At 38.3% G+C, this 19,006-nt stretch overlaps 1 protein-coding gene across 1 annotated transcript in view; it reads left to right on the top strand.

The window, feature by feature from the left end:
- Positions 1–4,317: 4,317 nt before the first annotated feature.
- Positions 4,318–19,006, top strand: part of LDB2 (LIM domain binding 2) — a 357,319-nt gene continuing 342,630 nt past the window's right edge. The window contains exon 1 of the mRNA XM_046939902.1: positions 4,318–4,457. Coding sequence (XP_046795858.1) covers positions 4,438–4,457 — 20 coding nt within the window. The 5' untranslated portion in view covers positions 4,318–4,437. The remainder of the gene's footprint in view (positions 4,458–19,006) is intronic.

The raw sequence follows: 19,006 nt of genomic DNA on the forward strand, positions 1-19,006 counted from the left end.
TCTCAGTCATGCTACTCCTAAGCATGTGTTCCGTAGGTATTAGAGCTCCAGGAAAGAGGAGTTAAGTGAAAGATATACAATATCTTACAATGATGAAAGATCAAATTCCAGTGTGAGAAAACTCAGAAAATTGTTTTGAATGTATTTTAGGTGAAAATGTCCTTGCCTGCTTTTTTAGTTTAGTTTTGTCTTTTCTTTCATAATCCAACTGTTCTCCCTGGTTATAAAATGTCAAGGTCAAAGAGAGGTGAAGCTGAATGGTGCTGGGAATCTGAGATGCAAATCAGTTGTAGATAATCCCTGTGATGCTCAGAGGCCATCCGGCCTCGCAGAGCCATTAGCATTCAGGGACGCTCATTAGCACTCAGGCATCCAGTCAGTGTGCATTAGCAAAATGAGATGTGTTGATTAAAGTTACAAATTATGTGTTGAATGCTCAGACTTTAAACCACAGTGGCTTCATGTTCATAAGATTGTACTTCCGTACTTACATATTTTTAAATTTATAGACTGTATTCTTAAGTGCTGGTTTTGTGTATGTGGGTGTATTTACATGTATTTGTGAGTACGGGGGGAGAAAGAAGTGAAGTGTGTGTGGAAGGAAAGGTGAGAAGTTAAAGATGTAAATATTTGACGTTTGGTTGTCTTTTTTTTCTTTTTTTTGGAAAGTATTTGGAAAACTTACAGTTAGGACTGCTCCTGAGCTGGGAGCAGAGCAGATTTGAAATGAACGAACAGCTAGCATGGAGAAGGGGATGATTTTAACCTTTAAGCTCTGTTATCCCAGGTGCTGACCTGTGAGAGGGAGCTGACCTTTCTGGGTGCAAATTCTCCATTGTTTTAATGGGGCTTAGGATCTAGCACTTAAAAAAAAAAAAAAAAAAAACACAGTTTGGACTATACAGAAAAGGATAATCAGCATGTGTTATCTGGTAATTTCAGAGCTTCAAGTGAGATTTAGCTAAAACCAGAGGATTATGTGAAAAGCAGTACCATCCTAGTTTAATGTCTGTATTAATATTCAGTTTTCTTACCACGAGCCCTGCTTATATTACACAGGGCTATCTTGTATAAACACAATAAACAAGGGTACTGCCCTTAACGTTATGCTATCAGCATTTTGGATAGCATTAGTGAAAATTATCTTTATTGTGCAAGGTATGTAGTTGCGGTTACATGAAATAATTATCTTAAGCAAGCATAGCGTAACACTCTAATTTCTAACAATGTCATCCTTCAGAACTGCCAAGATATGTTACATCACGCTGGGAGTTTCATCAGATACGCACTTTAGTCCTGAAGTACAGAATTTTCTTCTGGTTGCCTTCATCTAAACCCTGTTCCTAATTGCCGTGTAGGAAAGAGCAGCGCAGAGCCTCAGCAGCCAGGCGGGTGGAACACCTGAGTCTCAGCTGGGAGTCCTCGCACAGCCTGAACTGAGTGGCAGGAAGGCTGCTGCTCCAGTCCTAATGTTTGTTCTTACCCCCTTGTGCCTTTGGTGATGGGTCTGGGAAGGCTGGTAGTTATGCAGGTGACTGTTAGGTTGTGCAAGGCTGACACAAGGAAAGGTATTTATTTACAGGGCTAATTAGAAAGTGGTTTCTTTGATGTCTTTCTTGGATAACTGTCTCTAATATCTGCTCCTGACAAGGCTCATGAGAGACGTAATGATTCAGAGAATGACTCAGCAGAGGATTTCTTACTTTTTTCTAGCCTGAAATAGATACTTGATTAGTGACAGTACACTCAGACCTCATTTTTAGGAAGAAAAGGGTCTCTCAATGTTACTTAAAATGGAGGTCTTTTGGGAGAGAGCTTTGCTACATCAGTTCTGCCGAGTAGCGTTACAGAGCAGTACTCGCTGTGAGTGCTGCTTTGCATCTCTGCACAGTTCCCTGGCTTTGTCACTTTTGATTCTTTGACCTCTTCCTGTATTTCACTTGTTAAACTCTGGGAGTACAGTCAGCATTCACATTTTGCAGTTATGTTTTGATTCCTCCTTGAAGTAGACTTCTATCTCCAATGTTTTGAATAGCATAATCTCTATACTACTCCATACTTTGTTTTTGCATCCTTAATTTTAAATCACACCTGTTTTAGAGGGGTTGTTTTTCATCAGTTGCACCTGCATTACTGAACTCCACATTTTGTGCTTTAGAGAGGAAGATGATTGTTTCAAACTCGTTTATTCCTGGGGTAGCCCAACAAAGATACCTGCCAACAAGGATTCTGAGAACACAGAATTAAAAGAACAGAAAATGTTGGGCAAACCTGATATCTTTTAATCAGTCCTTCTGAGCTGAAGGTTACACCATCATATTTAGTGACTGACAATAGATTACTCTCTTATTTTGTTTAGTTTGGTTTTAGGCCTATTTTGGGCTCAATGACATCTTGTGACACTGAGTTTCAAAATATAATTCATATTGTTCATACTATATAAAACAAACAAAAACCACCAAAAAAGAAAAAAAAAAAACCACTCAACTCTTACTGCTTTGAATCTTGTTTTGGTTCTACGTCGGTTGCTCCAAAAGCAATGCCTCTTATTTATTTCTGTGGAAGTTACAACAGATGCAAAGAGCAAAATGACAGTATTTGATAGAACAAATCCTCAGCTACAAAACACTATTTTTCAACATATGCATAGCTAATGGTGGTGACTCTTTGATAGTGATGAACATGGCACGCTCATAGAAATATGCACCACTGGAAGTGACCTGCTATTACCACTGCCTCACTGTGCTCACATCCACTGCTTGGTCTCCGTGAACATTCAGCAAGCATTGATGAATGCCAACGAGTGCCATTTTTTTCTGCATGGAGGAGTTCAGTGACACACCTTTGCTTCAAAAACACTTCCATGTCAGATGCCGTTCTGTGAGACTGCCCCTCTGCTGCCATGCGTTGTGTGGCAACAACATGTAATGAAATATTGGTGGGAATATTCAGCTTGTGTTGCCGTATCATCAGTATCCGCATGTGATGTAGTGGGCCAACAACATGAGACAGGAGACATTACTTTCAGAGCGGCCCTCATACCTTAAGGAATTGTTAGCTTTTGTTTTATAGCTGTTTCTAAACATGAGGGATGGTTATGACTCCTTCAGAAGAAATCATGAGTTGCTCTGTCAAACAATGACTATGTTCAAAATCATTAGAACCAAGACTTGTTTTGAATGAAATACTTTACAGAGAGTGGTTTCCTTACAGCAGCCTCAGACATTTCCAGCTAGTTAGTGACAGCACCAATGAATTATATTCTTATGAAGTTAAAACTTCTGTTTGAAATGTTCCTTTCTGTGCTGTGGAGTCTGAAATCAGTCATTAAAAAAAAAAAAAACTGAAAATTTGATCAAACTGACACTTTCGACTCATTTCAGATCTTTGAATTTTAGTTTCTGTTTCCATGGTCATTGGGATAAGCTTTGTCATTATTCCCAAATGAATGAGAAATAAAGCTCTTACAAAGATGCATTATGATAAGCCTGTTAAGTATTTTTAACTTATTTCTAATTAAATTCCTATTTTTACTGCCTGGTACCAGCAGAAAAGACTTTAATTTCACATGTATGTTTATTGTAGAAATAGCAATCGGTATTTTTCTGTAAGATTTCAGAATTAAAAGGCATCTGACTTTTCTCTGGTAGTAGGAATGCATGCTTGTAACAGAAGTAAGTAAAGTTGTGTATTTTCAGCATATTTATAAAACGTGTTTTCTTCTACTCAAATAGGATTCAGATGGTTTTCCAGGGCGTGCCAGTCTCAGTGCAGTGCTCTGCAGTGAGGAAATGTCATGTTTGGAGTGAATGGCATTTTCTTCCCATCTCTGTAGAAAGGGATCTGCCACCGATGCAGGTGGAGCACAGGTAGGCCCTGTTGTGATAACCACAGTGCTGCTGGTTGGAGCAGGATTTTTGACATCTGAAAATAAATAAAATGGTCTTAATAGAAGTTTGCTTTCTGGAACTTTCAAAATCATTTGGGAAATAAAACACATAAGGAATTTGTATCTCTCCTGTTTGGTCACTTTTTATAACATTTCAAATATGAGGAAACATTTAACAGAAAAAAAAAACCATAAAGGTCACAAATGCTTTCATACTTGGGAGTTCTCAGAGGTATATTTAAGCCTCAGCAGACTTTTAACCTTTTCTAGCTTACAATAAGTTTGCCATCCTTTTAGAACCCTTTGATTTTATGGCTTTTGTTCTCCTGAAAGGGGGACAGGGCTGCCTGGTTACTCAAGCAGATGCCAGGCTTCTGATTTGCATTTGATGAAAGCCACTTGTGAAAGCAGAATCAATGCTCAGATTTACAAACAGTAAACGTGGGTACTGGCTTGTCATTTCTTCCTAGGTTGTTGTCCTATAAAGCTGCTCAAGTTCCTCTCTTCGTAAGAACATCTTCCTGCTATCCCTGCTGCCCATAAACATTATGTTAGATCGAGAAGAAGGGTGAGTAATTCTTTTTAGTTCCATTATCTGATTTTTTTTTTTTTCATTTCATAGGGGGGAAAAAAGAATGAAAATGCAACCATTTAGAATAATACATTATAAGTTGATGAACCATAATAACCAAACTGTGTGTCTGAAGGGGCCTCATTACAGAACAGCAGAGGCACAAGGGGGAGCTTATTGTGGGCAACAAACTATGCTCTAATAATGCTGTCAGCATCAAACATTAATTCACGTGGTTATATCCAGGTAGAGAATGGAACAGAATATGTTAAAAAAAAAAAAAAAGGCAACAGAAATGAACCTGAAAGGATTACATATCAAAGCAAAGCTAGCAGGGAGAGAGAAATTATTTTGAATGGGGTTAACTGAAAGCAAAATGGCAGCACCTATATGGTAAGAGTTCTTTGACTAGTCTGTGTGAACTCCCTCTGACTGATGTATAAGGAGTGTGTATGTGTGTTGAGGAGTAGATAGAGGAGTAAGAGAACTAGTAAAGATGAATGTTTGAGGCAACATTTATTATAAGAAGAGGTCAGCTGTTGCAGTTTATACCAAGACCAGTACCCAGAAAGAAGAGTTGTGGGTGCATCTATTCTTGTATTAAAGAGTGCTTGAGCTTTTCAGTTTAGACACGTGGCATAGTAGTATTATTTTATGTAGGAGGCATCATGACACAAAATGCAGGATCAATAATATCACATAACAAAAGGATTACTAATAAAAGGAGAGGTGTTGTAATTACCCCTAAATTTAACTTGGTTTAACTTGGTGTCCTACCTCAGCAGCCATGCTCAGTAAAGCCCTGTTTGCTGTGGTAATACACAGCCATTCTGACAGAGAATCTGGAAGTTTCACATGTAGCAGATGAACCTTTTTTATAGTGCAGAAGGTCAAATAGGAAACTTGCCCACAAGCAATTGGACTGAACATAAATCTCGAGATGCTCAAAAGCTCATTGCTTTGTCTCAGTTATTTCTGAACTGTATAGCGTGGGACAGTGCCCAGACTTATGAGCCTGATCTAAATGAGCTGTTGCAAATGTTGGTATTACTGCAAGTAATGGTGTAGGTGGTAAAGCACCTTTAACGTAGCTTTCTTTCTGTGATACGGATGCTCTGCTCAGTACAAGATACAGCAGATTTGAAGCATAACAGCATCACTCAGCTGCTTCCATTGCCTGAGCATGTTTGACTATTGCCAGTTTTGATATCTCCCAATGTAATTCAAATTTTTCTAATTCTGGACAGTTACACGTGTAGCAAGTATTAACAGATTCACAGATCATGACTTGTTAACTTTTATTCTTACTCCTATTTACCAAATTCACATGTACATCAAATATTCCAAAACATTTTTGAAATGTAACACTCAGGGATTATCTTTGGAAGTGAACAAATACCTTTATGTTACAAAATGCTATCAGAATGTTAATTTATTACATTTTTAATGCAAATATTTAATGCATCTATTTCATCAAAATCTTAATTTCCCATTTTTAGTAAAAGATTACTGATGTAACATCAGACAGCTTTCCTTTTTCTAAAGGAAAAAAAAACTATCATAACTTAACGCTTACTTCCCAGTTAGTGTACATACAGTACTGTCTAGATATCCACAGATATCTAGCATACCCATAGGTATCCATGCAAACTACAGGCTTAAAGACTAGTTATTTGCACATAACTCTACTGTTTTACATGTATGTAAATAAGAAGAATCAAATGAGAAGTAAGGTTGTGTTACTTTGACTCATGGATGCCTGGCTTTTATCCCACAAGTACAATTTTAGTCTAACAGGAGTCCGACTGTGAGTTTGATGGGCTTAATTGCATGAAACTAAAATATTTGTGTGAACTAGGAAGTTTTCAGCCTGAAATTAAGTATTGTATCTGTATACTTTTTGGTGTAGGAGTATGTGGCCTATTCTAATGAGGGCCAACTGAGGTATATAGTGAGAATTGTCCTGATGTGTGGGAAGTTAACTGATTATGTGTGAATATAAATGTTAATGTGAGTAGTTATAGAGAACCCTCTTCACTTAAGCTGTTACAGTTTTCTTCTCCAGTCAGTTCTGAACTTACTGATGCTCGTTTATTTGAGGATCAGAGCAATCCTTGACTAAACTATCTATATCTGCTGGTTGTTTTTTTTTAAAGTTGTTTGTGTTCTTGAATATTTAGTATTGAGGACCAAAGTTTGAAATGGTCTCAGATTAGTGCAGGTAACGGTAAACAAATAAGGAGACACTTTAATGCAGGTGTATGATCAGGAGGCAGGGACAGGTAAGTGCTGTTCTAGGCAGCCAGTTCTCTCACAGTACTGCAGCTGTACCTTTCTATTCCCTTTTTCTGCTGTCTTCCACTTGCACCAAGTAGCTGAACTTTCTGTTCACTTAACAGATTTCACTGTTCTCTTCCTTTCCTGTCACTGAATTACAACTAGATAATTCTTAATTGCCTTCTGAAAGTAAGTTTCTTTTCTTGCTTCTGTCTTGCATACTACTTCCATCTCTTCCAGCCTTTATCATCCCCTTTATGCCTCTTTGCATGTGCCTCTTACCTGTGACAGCTCCTTTGTAACTTGATTCATAAAGGCCTACTGTTGAAAAAAGATGTTTCACTTTGGCACTGTTTACCTTACTCTATCTTCAAATCTGTTATTCAATGCACTTCTATTACCTTACCTCCCTTCTCTGTCTGTGTTATGGTGCTGTCCAGTTCTGTCCGGTGCATCAGAAAACAAAAGAAACAAGGACCTACAACTCAAAAAGAGGGAAAAAAATCGAAGACATAACACAACCTTGAAAACAAAAATCCTTCTAGAGCAGCCTGTATGCTCCCTGCTGATTGCATCAGGAATTGTCATTTGTTCATTATTATCTTACTAAGTTTCCTGACCTTCAGATCATGGACCTTACTTTCTGAGTTTTCTGTAGATTGCAGTCTTTTTCCAGCACACTGAAAGCTAACAGACTTGTTTTGTTGGGAACCCAGTTGTTTGTCTGTCTATTCAGGGAGTAAGAGTTCATTTTCTGTGATCCCTTTTGTGCTTCGAATGGAACAGATGGCTCAGCAAAGTAAACACCTGTATGTGAACTGTAAAGTGTTCATATGTTATTTTGTACCAATGTAATGTGAGACTCAGTCATCAATACTAATCAACAAACTATTTCTGGAGGAAGACTAGGAAATCTTTGATTTAATGTATAAATCAAGTAGAAAGTTGCCGACAACTAACTTAAGGAGAAATAGCTGGCTATTTCTGTGGCATCAGTAACATACTTGGCCCGAAATCATACAAAATTTAGCTGTAAACATCTCTGTTCTCACAGCTTCTCATATAATCCTTTTGATAAGCATTCCTGTAAGCTAAGGCAAAGAGGAATTCAAGGGCACAGTTTGCTACCTGTTGATCATTCGTTGTCCTTGCCTCTGTTATCTTGCATGAAAATTACAGTAAACTGTGTGCTAATAGCTGCATTATCTGATATCTGTGTGGTCATGACTGACCTAGAATTTCTGTTTTGTTCAGTATTTGAGCTATGCCTTCTCTACTGAAATTGGACTCTTCACCTCTACTTTGATTCTCTCCTCTCTTAGGGAACAGTATATGCAGCATACAGTTATTTGAGTTATAATTTCTGTTTAACACTGAGTAACGTAGGCAAACATTAATAACAGAATCAGAGAATATTGCAAGTTGGAAAGAGGCTCATAAAATTTGTTGAGTTCAACTCCTGTCTGCGTGGGCAGGACCACCCAAAAGTCAAACTGTATTTCTGAGAGCATTGTCCAAATATCTCTTGAACTGTCAGTATGGTGTTGTGCCCCCTGCCCTGGGGAGCCCGTTCTAGAATGCCTCTGGTGGAGAATAATTTCCTAATACCCAACCTTGACACTTCCCTGACACAGCTCCATGCTACTATCTGGATGTTGTGGAAGTTGTTTCCTTGTTGTAAACTTGCTGGCAAGAACTGAAGTCCTTTGGTTTTTTTTTTTCCATCATTGATTGTGAATGTAACTTGAGCTTCTATTCTCTTATCAAGGCAATACTAGATGACAATCTGCAACCCTTGAGTCTCTACTTCTCTATTTGTTGTTCGATTTAACAGTTGTAAATAAACTCAATCAAAAAGTTAGCAGTGAAAATACTGTAACCTTTGTAACCTTGCTTTTTAGACTTCTAAGGTAAAACTGTGTTGTAATAGGTTTGGAGAAATTTTAGCTGCCCTACTTGTTTTGGGTTTTGGAGTCTGAAATTCTTTTCCTACTAAAATTAACAGCAAGATCCTAAGTGATACTGATGGAGCTAGGAATGTGCCCTTCAATTTCTAATGTGCTCAGTGACCAGTTTTAAACATGGTTATATTTAAATGGGACTCCCAGCAAGGGAAAGTTTTATGTGCTTTTATAATGATAAGTATACATGTATTCTGAGCTGAATTTAAATGAAAGCATAACTTGTTTATTTCTTTTCAAGGCCAAGTTTTGTGAGACTGAGACTGAATTTAGAAGTGGTTTTCATTGTAGACCTATTCCTGCTTTTAATGTCAGCTGAGTCTGGTTGAGTTTTCTTCAGTGATAATGGATCAGTGGACTAAGATATTAAGGTTTTTGTAACTTGCAGAATTGGAATGAAATGTAAAGATCTGAAGAGTTTTCTCTGCAAATAGGGTTCTTTTTGATGATGCTTTTTGTTGTTGTTAAACAACTTTCCTTTGTCCTACTGCAATAAATTGAAGATCTACAGTGGAGTTAACACTGTAATAAATCAGTCTTGTCATTCAGTATTGAATAACAAAGAACAAATAAGAGCTTTTAAACAACCTTTAATGTATTCATAATATCAGAGCACAAAATTTCTGTTGCTGAAATTTCAATGCTTTAGTCTTCTCTTCCTACCTTGAACTCACTTTGTGCTTTGTCTAACTGCATGGCTTGTAGGCCACACAGCTGCACTGTTAAGAAGCACTTAAGTTCCAGAAAGTATAAATATCACAAGGGGTTCTTGTTTCATTTGACACTCTTCCCCAGCTATCAAAAATAAAAGTAAAGCAAGAAGAACAAAAGAGTAATGTTCTTATAGGTGCAGTTCTGTGGGACAAATCAATATTCATCATACTTTTACTTGAGAATGAGAAATAGAGAGCAACACAAAAGAAAAAATTAAATGGAAAATAGTGTTATTTTGAAAAAACATGGGGTTAATTTCAGTTTTTGAATAGGTTTGTTTTTAGTAACAATTTCTATTTCACTCTTTCGTATTTAGTTTGTTATCACATAGTTTTCTCGTTGTGCTCAATTGTAATCCATAACCATAACTAAATACAAATGCTAAAGGAGCTAGGATTTGTCCAAAGTAACTTGGACATCACCTGGGAACAAGAACAGTACTAGAAGCAGTTATGCAAAAGCCTGCAGTTCAAACATCACTAGACTTTCTCCCTCTTAGAAAAGGAGGAGAACAAAGATCAAAATCAGGAGCCAAATGTATTCTCAGTCTACAAGTGTTTAAATCTAAGGGTTGTAATCCTGAACTCTTTTCTCCTCAGATATTTGAATGGATTACAGTAGTGTAACTAGCTGTTAACTACAGGCTCAGAATTCTTCCAGACAATTACAAAGCTACTGCAGATGTGAAAAGCACAAATGCCTTTTGTATGAGAATAAGATGAGGAGAGCATCTGCAGAAGCTGGAGCTTCAGGTGGATGAGAGTAGCATGCTGTAATCTTCTCTAGAAGTAAGGAAGGAACAGATTCCTGAAGTCAGAACTCCAACTTAAAGAAGTCTCAACCCCACAAAGCAAGCATTGGAGGAAAAAACTCCACTCATCTTAAGATATCTGTAGACAAATGTCTGACTAGACCTTGATCATGTGTATCTGTTCATATTAAATGCAGAAGCATTGCCTAATTAGAAATAGGAGGCAACTTTGTGGTTTCTTCCTAATATTTCCTGAGGGCAAAAGAATTACTTATGAATTAATATAATTTGGAAGCAGAAAGTTAGCCCTCATTGGAAGGCTAACTTTCATTTCATTGTGACTGTCTAATTCCACACAAGTGCTTTACTTTTAATCTGTGCAAAACACATCTACTGGTATGCTGATAGCAGTTCACTTTGAAACTTCATTACCCTTTCTTGTAGTTCTCCTGACATAGGTTAGTCGAAAGTGTTGATGCCACTGCATTCACGTTCACATCCAGCCAGGAGTGCCTGAGGCAGATGGTAAGTTATTCTGAAGACCTGGAAAATTCCAAAAATTCCTCTTTTCTCCATTTGAAAATAATGACTGTGTCAATGCTAGGAGATTTGAAGGTCTTTGAACGAAGAGATCTTGGTACTCAGCTTTCCTCTAAGGAAAGGTTAAATATTTAGGTTTTGCCAGATATGACATCCAAATGTCCATCTTGAAAGTCCCTGATGGAAGCTGGGCAGAATTGCCCCATGAAAGGTAGAGACCTGCTTAGAGTGGGGCTGGAAAGGGGCTGCTGCTAAGGAAAGGGGCTGCTAACAAAAGGTTTGTGATGCAGAAGGACTTATCTCTACAAGTTTTTCATGTGAATTGTTACTGATGGGTTTGAGTGAGGAACCAATCTTTGACAGTGTATGTGTAATGATTTAGGCTGAGGGAAAGTATACAGTGCTGGTTCTAGTTCAACTGGAAATGAGCTGGTGAGGGTCAGGTGTTCCTGAGCATTCCATTCCGTTTTGGGAAAAGTTAAACATTTTTACATGAAGACAAGTTTTTTTCATTAAATGATGTATATTTTATTTTTTATTAAATATTTAGAGGATCTCTCTCTCACTCCCCTCTCTAATGCAAGTGCATTTGATTTAGTGTTATTTTCTTGTCAGTTTAGCTTTTTAGATAATAACTACAAAATATCAATTTCCACTACTACTGTAGGAGTAGTACAGTGCTAAGCCAAACACCTATGTAATACCTGAATGGCTGGTATTGAAACTATGCTGTAATATAAAGCAATTAGTATTTTTTCTGGTGTAATTAGAGCTAACAAGTGTGTGACCACCTTACTTCAGATGTAGTCTGTAGTAATTATTCACAACGTAACTTAAGTATTTGCTAGGTATTGACATTTCTTTCACTGTCTATAAAGAAATATACTGCACAAAGATGACTACAAGTCTTGATTAAAATTAAGATATAAGCAACAGAGATTTTTGCAGCTGATTATTTCAGTGCCAGACAGGTCAAAACTCTCCCCTAGGTCTCAGTCAGTCTGCACTGGAGATGGGACAACACTGAGAATCTGCCATTTTAAGGCAATGGTTTTCATTGTTGTTCCGTTCTGTAGACTGCTGAAATTATTCAGTTTCTTAGAGATTTCAGAAAGATCAAATAATAGCTGTAGTTCACTTCCCATGGATTCCTCAGCAATACTACACAGACTCAGTGGTTTTCAACCGTGGCCTTTAGTGAAGACCATGCACACTGGTTTTCTCAAGTTCAGGAATGTGTGCTGATTATCCCTTTGACAGAAATCACCACCTTGCTGGCAGACTGAATCAACAAACACTTTTCTTCCTCTTCCAACTTACCTATATCCTGTACAAACCAGGTTGAGGTAACTGGCTACTCTCATTAGTCATCTTCCTGGCACTCAGGAAACAAATGCATGGGACCTTTTCCTTTTTCAGATCTTGGTGCAGTGCAGCTTGTATTGAGAGCTTTGCCCAGGCTATTTGACTGGGGTGATCAAATTAGTCTCTGTTGGGAATCCTCTTTCTTTGAGGGGACTCTGCTGTGTTGTGGTACAAACAGGAGCACAAGTGAAGTCTGGTGGAATAGTTATGAGACAAATCTCTTATAGTAAGCAGAGGCAACACAGCTGGATTTCTGGGTGTAACAAGTCACACATTTCTGACACAGTCACTGTGCTGGGCATTTTTTTCTCAAAGCTATAGCTTTCATCCTTTGGTAGGACAAAATACTCAGCTTCTCTGACATCAATCCCCCATACCCCTTAACACAGAACTTCAAAGAGCAAAAAGTTTTCTTTCTTGTTTCTGAACAAGTTTCTAGTGCACCTGTCCTGAGACCCCTGCAGGAGCACAGAGAGCTCTTCTGCTCTGTGGCTAATGGTCTCTTGTTGCTGGTCATGAAGTTTTCCCTTTTACTCAGGCAAGGTTCTGCATTCTTTTTCACCTGCTGTATTCATCTGCAATTTTAACTATTTTGTGCAAGCACCCTTGTAAAAGTCAGCACAGTTTCTTCAGATTGGACTGCACAAGACTGATTCTCTATAGCATAGACACCCAGAGTCACTTTCTCTGATGGGAAATGAATATAAAGTGAAGCTAAGAAGCTGCCTGTTGGTTCCCCTAGTACTTAAAATCACTTTCTTTTACTATAAGTAAAATTTGATCTATGTGGCAGGTGAAATGGGTGACTCTACTTTTGAATTGTACATTTGTCTTTTGGTTTGGAGGGTGCATCTGCTCATTTCTTCTATCTATGGAGTTTGCCCAGATGTTTCTTCCTTGTTTCTGTTTTGGTTAGTCTCTTCCTCTGTGAATTCTAATATTACTACTGGAACATCCCTTTAAATTTCCATATTTACTGTGTGTGTCTCAGAGCATTTTTGCACATCTTAAAACTGAGTGAAAAACGAGAAGGTAAAAGTAGTTGTCAGGAAGTGACACACTTTCCTTATGAAGCAAAGCTCTGTTTTCATAACTGATGAGCACAACTTCAGCATGCCCGGCTTCTCCTGTGTTACAAAGTGAAGGTGTGTTGCTGGTTGGAGCTAGCATGTATTTGATGCACCTGTCCTGCTCATTCCTAGTCACTTGATGTAGAAGATATGGCCCACACTGGGCTAACTTTAGGAGAAGGCTGCAGTCTTTTCAGCCACTGATCCAGATATTTACCAGTTTTTTTAAAAAAGTCATTTTTACTCTCAACTAGTAGATTATTCTAAAGTCCAGATGCAAAATGGCTCTGGCATAGATCAAGTAGAATAACTTATTCTAATATAGCTAACATCAGTCAGTTTTACTTACATCAGCAAGAACTTGGGCCAGAATAAGCATAGCACTGGAGCAGCTGCACTCTGTTCTGGTAGTTATTCTCTTTGGATGAGGTGGAAAAGTGGGATTACAACTACGGAGTGTTCCCTGTCCCGTGGATGTTCTTCACACTCAGGAATGTTCTGCCCAGGCACCTTTACAGGTTTCACTGGGTAAACACATCTTGCTTGGCCGAATGGCTGCTTCCCTCTTAGTGACAAGTGTCCCTTCCTTTCTTTTGAGCAGCAACATAATGTTGTTACAAAGCAAATGCAGTACTTCTGTGTAAGATTAAACCATCCCACAGCTAATGTCGGTCCGTATTTACGTCCTCGTGCCACACGAGAGTTACTGTAGCGTTGGTTTTGCCGACAGCCAGCAGTATTTTTTGTAATGAAATCCAGCACGTTATTGTAAAAATTGGCTCTCCCCAAACGCTGTTGTTTAATATCTGGTCACTAGGTGTCACTACTGATCTAGGAGAACAGCGAAGCTTTGTTTCCATTTTTGTTTTAAATTTGTACAAAGAAAGATCATTTGTATATAAGAACTTTGTATTGTCTGTAAAATTTTATAGCTAAGGAACCTATCTCACGGTCAGTAAAGAGGCACAATGTTTTCTGATTTTAGCAAATAGTCTGCCGTGCAGCCACTTTCAACTACACAAAAAGCCTGAGTAATGGTTTTCAGTTTATTAGCTGCTCCTAACAATGATTTTAGCTGTTGTTCACATTAAGGAAGGCGGCTGCAGAAGAGAAAATATTTCAGATTGTTTGTTTGTTTGTTTCAACAGCAAACAAAATGGGGGTGGGAACAAGCAAAAAACCTTTGGTTGTAACAACAGATTAGGTCAGATTATATTTAAAAAAAATTCATAAAATCAATTGTCAAAGAAAACATTCTGCTTGGAACTTCTACTGGGGTTCTTGGGTTCCTGCTTGTGTGTTAGAGTCTGCAGTTAGAAGGATTAATCAGCCCACACACAATACATTGTGATCTCAAGCAAGGTTGGAAAATGATACTCAAAATCTGAGCAAGTACCGAATGGTATACGCTTTACCTATTGCATGTTGGAGAACTAAATTTGAATCTGGATGTAAATCCTAGTCTCTTGTTTGCTGATATCTCTTAGTAAATGCGAGGCACCATTTTGGAATGTATGCTGCTATTCTAAGAAAATGAACTTTGGCCTTTTAGTGAAGGAAAACCTGCTTCCTTTGCTGCAGTGCTGTATAAACATCTCCTACTCATGTCTATTCTCTGCTCTTGGGATTCAACAGAGCTTAAGAAAAATATTTAAATGGAGACTGATTTCTAACCCCTGCTGAACACCTCAAGAGATAAATGACTTATGATTATGTTCACATTTTTCTGTTCTAATCACTTAATGATCAGCAATTGACAGCAAAACGCCCCACTTGAAGGGAAAGACAAGGGGGGATGTTAAGTGATCCTTTCGTGGAGGAAACGATGTGTTTTGTCATTCTCCCATTATTCTTTGAGCAAAGCTAAATTCTATATGCCCAAGACACCTTGTGCTGATGAGTTCAAGGAGACTGGTTGAGCTATCAGAGGTTTCATTTTTTTTCTACCTAGAAGCAGCACGTATTTAAACAGAGGCAAGTGATGGTTTAGCCCTGCCTGTTGCAGATGCTTTTGAATACAAAGATATTTCCATGGAACACGGGAAAGAGCTCAGTTTTCTGCTTACCGTGCTGTACCTTCAGTATATAGGTATTGTGCTTTTCTTTCTTTTTTTTTTCCCCTGGCTATTGAGGAAAATTATCCCCAAATACTTCTGAAGTGCTGTTCAAGATTGTTTTGTGTAAAACCTTACCAGAAGAGGAACACCTTATTTACCCTGCTGCTTCATCACCCATCTGATGACTGCTTAACAGACTTGTGATTATACTGTTAATATAACAATTTCTGTGTAAAAAGTTGCCTGGTTTGTGTCTGAGGAAATCCATGAGTGCCAGATAGGTACGCTAGCTTGTGCATGGAGTCTTTGCTGATTTATTATAGAGGGCATCACCCAATTTCCCTATTATGACACGGAAGCTGGGAAGAATGATTTAGCACTACATCTTTTCTAGTGTTAAAATGCAGAGTTTCTAGAATCGTGAGTCTGCACCCCATGAGGATGACTCAGACCCTTTGCTGAGCATTAAGGAATTTTTTGTGTCAGGCTCCTGAAAGTAACCACACCAGAAGTTGCGTGTCCTTACCAAGTAAGTGCCCTCTGAATTTCTCTGTGAGAGTAGCAGTGCTCTCTTCTTCTGTGTTCTTCTCCCAGTAATGAACAGTATTTACAAATGTGGCTGCCACGCTGCGTGTTGGTCCCACAAGAATCCTTAGGCAATGCCACAACCTCCGAGGTAACATCTGCCCTTGTGTCATGCAGACGCTGAGAAGAGAAGAAATCAGCCTTGTCTGCCAGAAAGGGAGGGAAACAAAACTATGTAAGAACAGTCACAGAATGATTTTGTGAACTGTAGTCTATGGAGTTCCAGTTAGAGGACATGTCAATAGTTCAAGAGTTATGTTCTTTTAAATGTATTTGCTCCACTTTTTTCCTCCTCTAGCTTTCATATGTCCTATGTACATAGAAAACTCAAAATTCCCTCCCCAGGGAGCCAAGAAAATGTTTTCTTTATATCTGTGACAGCAATAGTACTGTTGTCCATGTGTTTAATAAGAGCAGAATTACAGTAATGTTCCTGGTCTGTGTGAGCAAATACAGTAAGTATTTCCACAATGGCTACAACCGGGATTTTGTAATGCTTACTGCTTTAACCAGTTTAAATAAAGCAAGGCGAGCCTAAACCCTAACCCCCCTATCTGATTTGCTAAACAAGTTCTGTCCTGACTCTTTGTGTACATCCTAAATCTTTCGTTAGCTGTTAGTCAAAACAAATACATAATTAAGGAGAACTACCCCCTTATTACTGTTTAATTTCCTGATAAAGACATTAAATTAAATTAAAAGGAATTTCCCCAAAAGCCCCCCTTCCAGACTGAATCCCTGCACTGACAAGCTATTGGATTTTCTGCAAAACAGAATAACAAACAAAAAAAAATCTACTTTCGGTCTTTTAGATTTGTGCAGTTTAATTGTTGGTCTATTTCCCTGATAAGGTGAGACTAGTCCCATGTCACTGGGGGAATGGTATCCTGCTGTGTTTTTCCATCCTCATTTACAATGATTATGTTATCAGGCTAGCCAGGCAAAAGGGTGGAGCAACTATAATTTCAAAGCAGGATTAGGTTGAAATAACGAGGTCACCAAGTTGTGGTTGTCATGGCAACGTCACATCTAAGAATATGGGATGCTTCTAGGAGATGAGGCAAGCCTGGAGTCTCTCTCCCTTTGCACAAAATCCCAGACTATTTCTGTAAAACTGCTTAATTGCTTTTAAATATTTTTTTTTCCAGACTGGCTTTTGCCACAACAATGAATCCAAATTGCACTTATTTTATTGACAGTGTCTTATCTCTGTGTTTATCTCTGATCTGCTATTGATCCTGCTTTCCTGTTAGCTTCTGAGTATTTATTTTGTCTGTCTCTAGAAGATCTTTTGTTTAAAATATATAACAGAAGCTTGAGGTAATACAGCCAGCACTCAGGTGTTCTGATTCTCCTGGAGACTTCACAGTGGTCAAACAGCGTTCTGTCGTGTCACACATTGCCTTGGAACCTCTCCCATAGTAGCAAATAAGGGTCAGTGTTTTGCTGTTAGCTCCTGAATTTTTCTGCTAGTGATAGTTTCTATCCTTTTCTTAGTATCCTGTAATGTTTTTTACATATGTGCTAAAATCCTATTTTTTAATATGGTGCCTAAAATTATTTTTAAACGTGTATTTTGAAACAATGACAAACATTGGATAAGATAAAGCTGAAGAGGATTACTTCACCATCTCACCGCTTTTGTGGGCACTTTGTGATACAAACTTCTGGCAAACAAAGTAGGAAGCAGCTGCATTGTATGGGGCTTTATTTTATTGTCTAAAATCTCACCCAAAATACATTCTTCTCTTTTCTTAGCTGTTAACTCTGCTTTAATGTTACCGATGCATCATGGTATAAACCTCTCAACACCCAGTTCCAATGAAAGTAGTTTGGCTTTGTACTTTTTTCCTTGCTGAATATCTACTGCAATCAGTATAAGGTAGCATTTAGATGTGAAAGGCTAACAGGTTTGTGGAGCAATGGAGTAAGTTACAAATACTGTAAGGGAGATGGGGTAGGCTGTAATGGTAGGCTATGGGTTTTAGTACACAGTGACTCTGAAGAAGCATGAGTTGAACCCAGAGAGCTTGTTAGAGTTCTTATTGTCTGGGGCACTTCTGCTCTGGATATCTGAGCTCCATACCTGATGCAGTTTCTGTGGTATATCAGTATGTGAGATTGTGCTTCAGCAGTCTCCTCAGTGGTACAATTTTCATTCTGCTCTTTATATATCAGCCTGGTTTCAAGGAACTTGCAGTGATGTGATGGACCTAGAGATCATTATGCTTTCTCAAATTTTTGTTGAAAGAAGCAGATAAACATGTATGATAACGTAGGGCAAATTGTCATGACTTACGTGAAACCACAGAATAAGGGTTTCTACAGATAGGGAACAGAAAGGGGAAAAAAAAAAACAACCAACTTTTTTTCATGCTATGAGAAAATGACCAAACTTGAAATGTATCTGGCTTCTGTTGTGTGGTTCTTGGTTTGAAAAAATTAAAGCACACAGAAAATACCACGTTCAACACCTTGTTTCAAGGGCATGAAATGTAAGGTTGGAATGTGAATGGTGTTATTAAACAATCTCACTTCTGGCTGACCTAAGACTGTCTTCATGGTAAGTACGGACACTATCTGTTTGTTTTCCTCCTGTTCTTCACTGTCCAATTGGAACTTGTGGAGAGTGTGACATCTTGCGCTTTGCGGACATCTTAGGAAATAGGGACTGCACAAGGTGAACGGTTTCCATCAATGATGAGACTAATTGCTGAGTTCTGAGAGTAAAAGGAAAAAGAGGTTTCAGATTCAGTGTAGAGTACAGTGATCAACCATCTGGTAGCAGAGCAGTATTTTCTCTCTGATCTTGTTCAGAGGAAGTCAGCCTGTTATATTCCACAATGGGTGGGATCCTTGCACAACAGCCTGGAATACTTGTTGATATTGTCCAGTCTGGTGAATAAGTTCTGCATTTAACAGGTTTGCCACCTATAATGGTGCAAGAAAATAGGAATTTTCCCCTAATTTATTCAGGTTTGTATCTTGTCCTGAGAAGAAGCTTTAGATTACTGTTGAACGCCTTGAATGCATTTCTTATGTGACATGATCTAATATTTTTCACTGAGCCGAGGAACTATGTGATAACTAAAGAGAAACTTAAAAACCAAATTGTCAATGGGTATATCCACCAGATGGTGATGTTCTACCAAATTATTTGCACATTGATCTTGCAGTAAAAAAATCTTGTTTTGAGGCAATTGTGATTATTTCTTAAATTGCATAT

The sequence above is a fragment of the Gallus gallus genome, chromosome 4, assembly GCF_016699485.2.
Source record: "Gallus gallus isolate bGalGal1 chromosome 4, bGalGal1.mat.broiler.GRCg7b, whole genome shotgun sequence".
NCBI classification, from domain to species: Eukaryota; Metazoa; Chordata; class Aves; order Galliformes; family Phasianidae; genus Gallus; species Gallus gallus.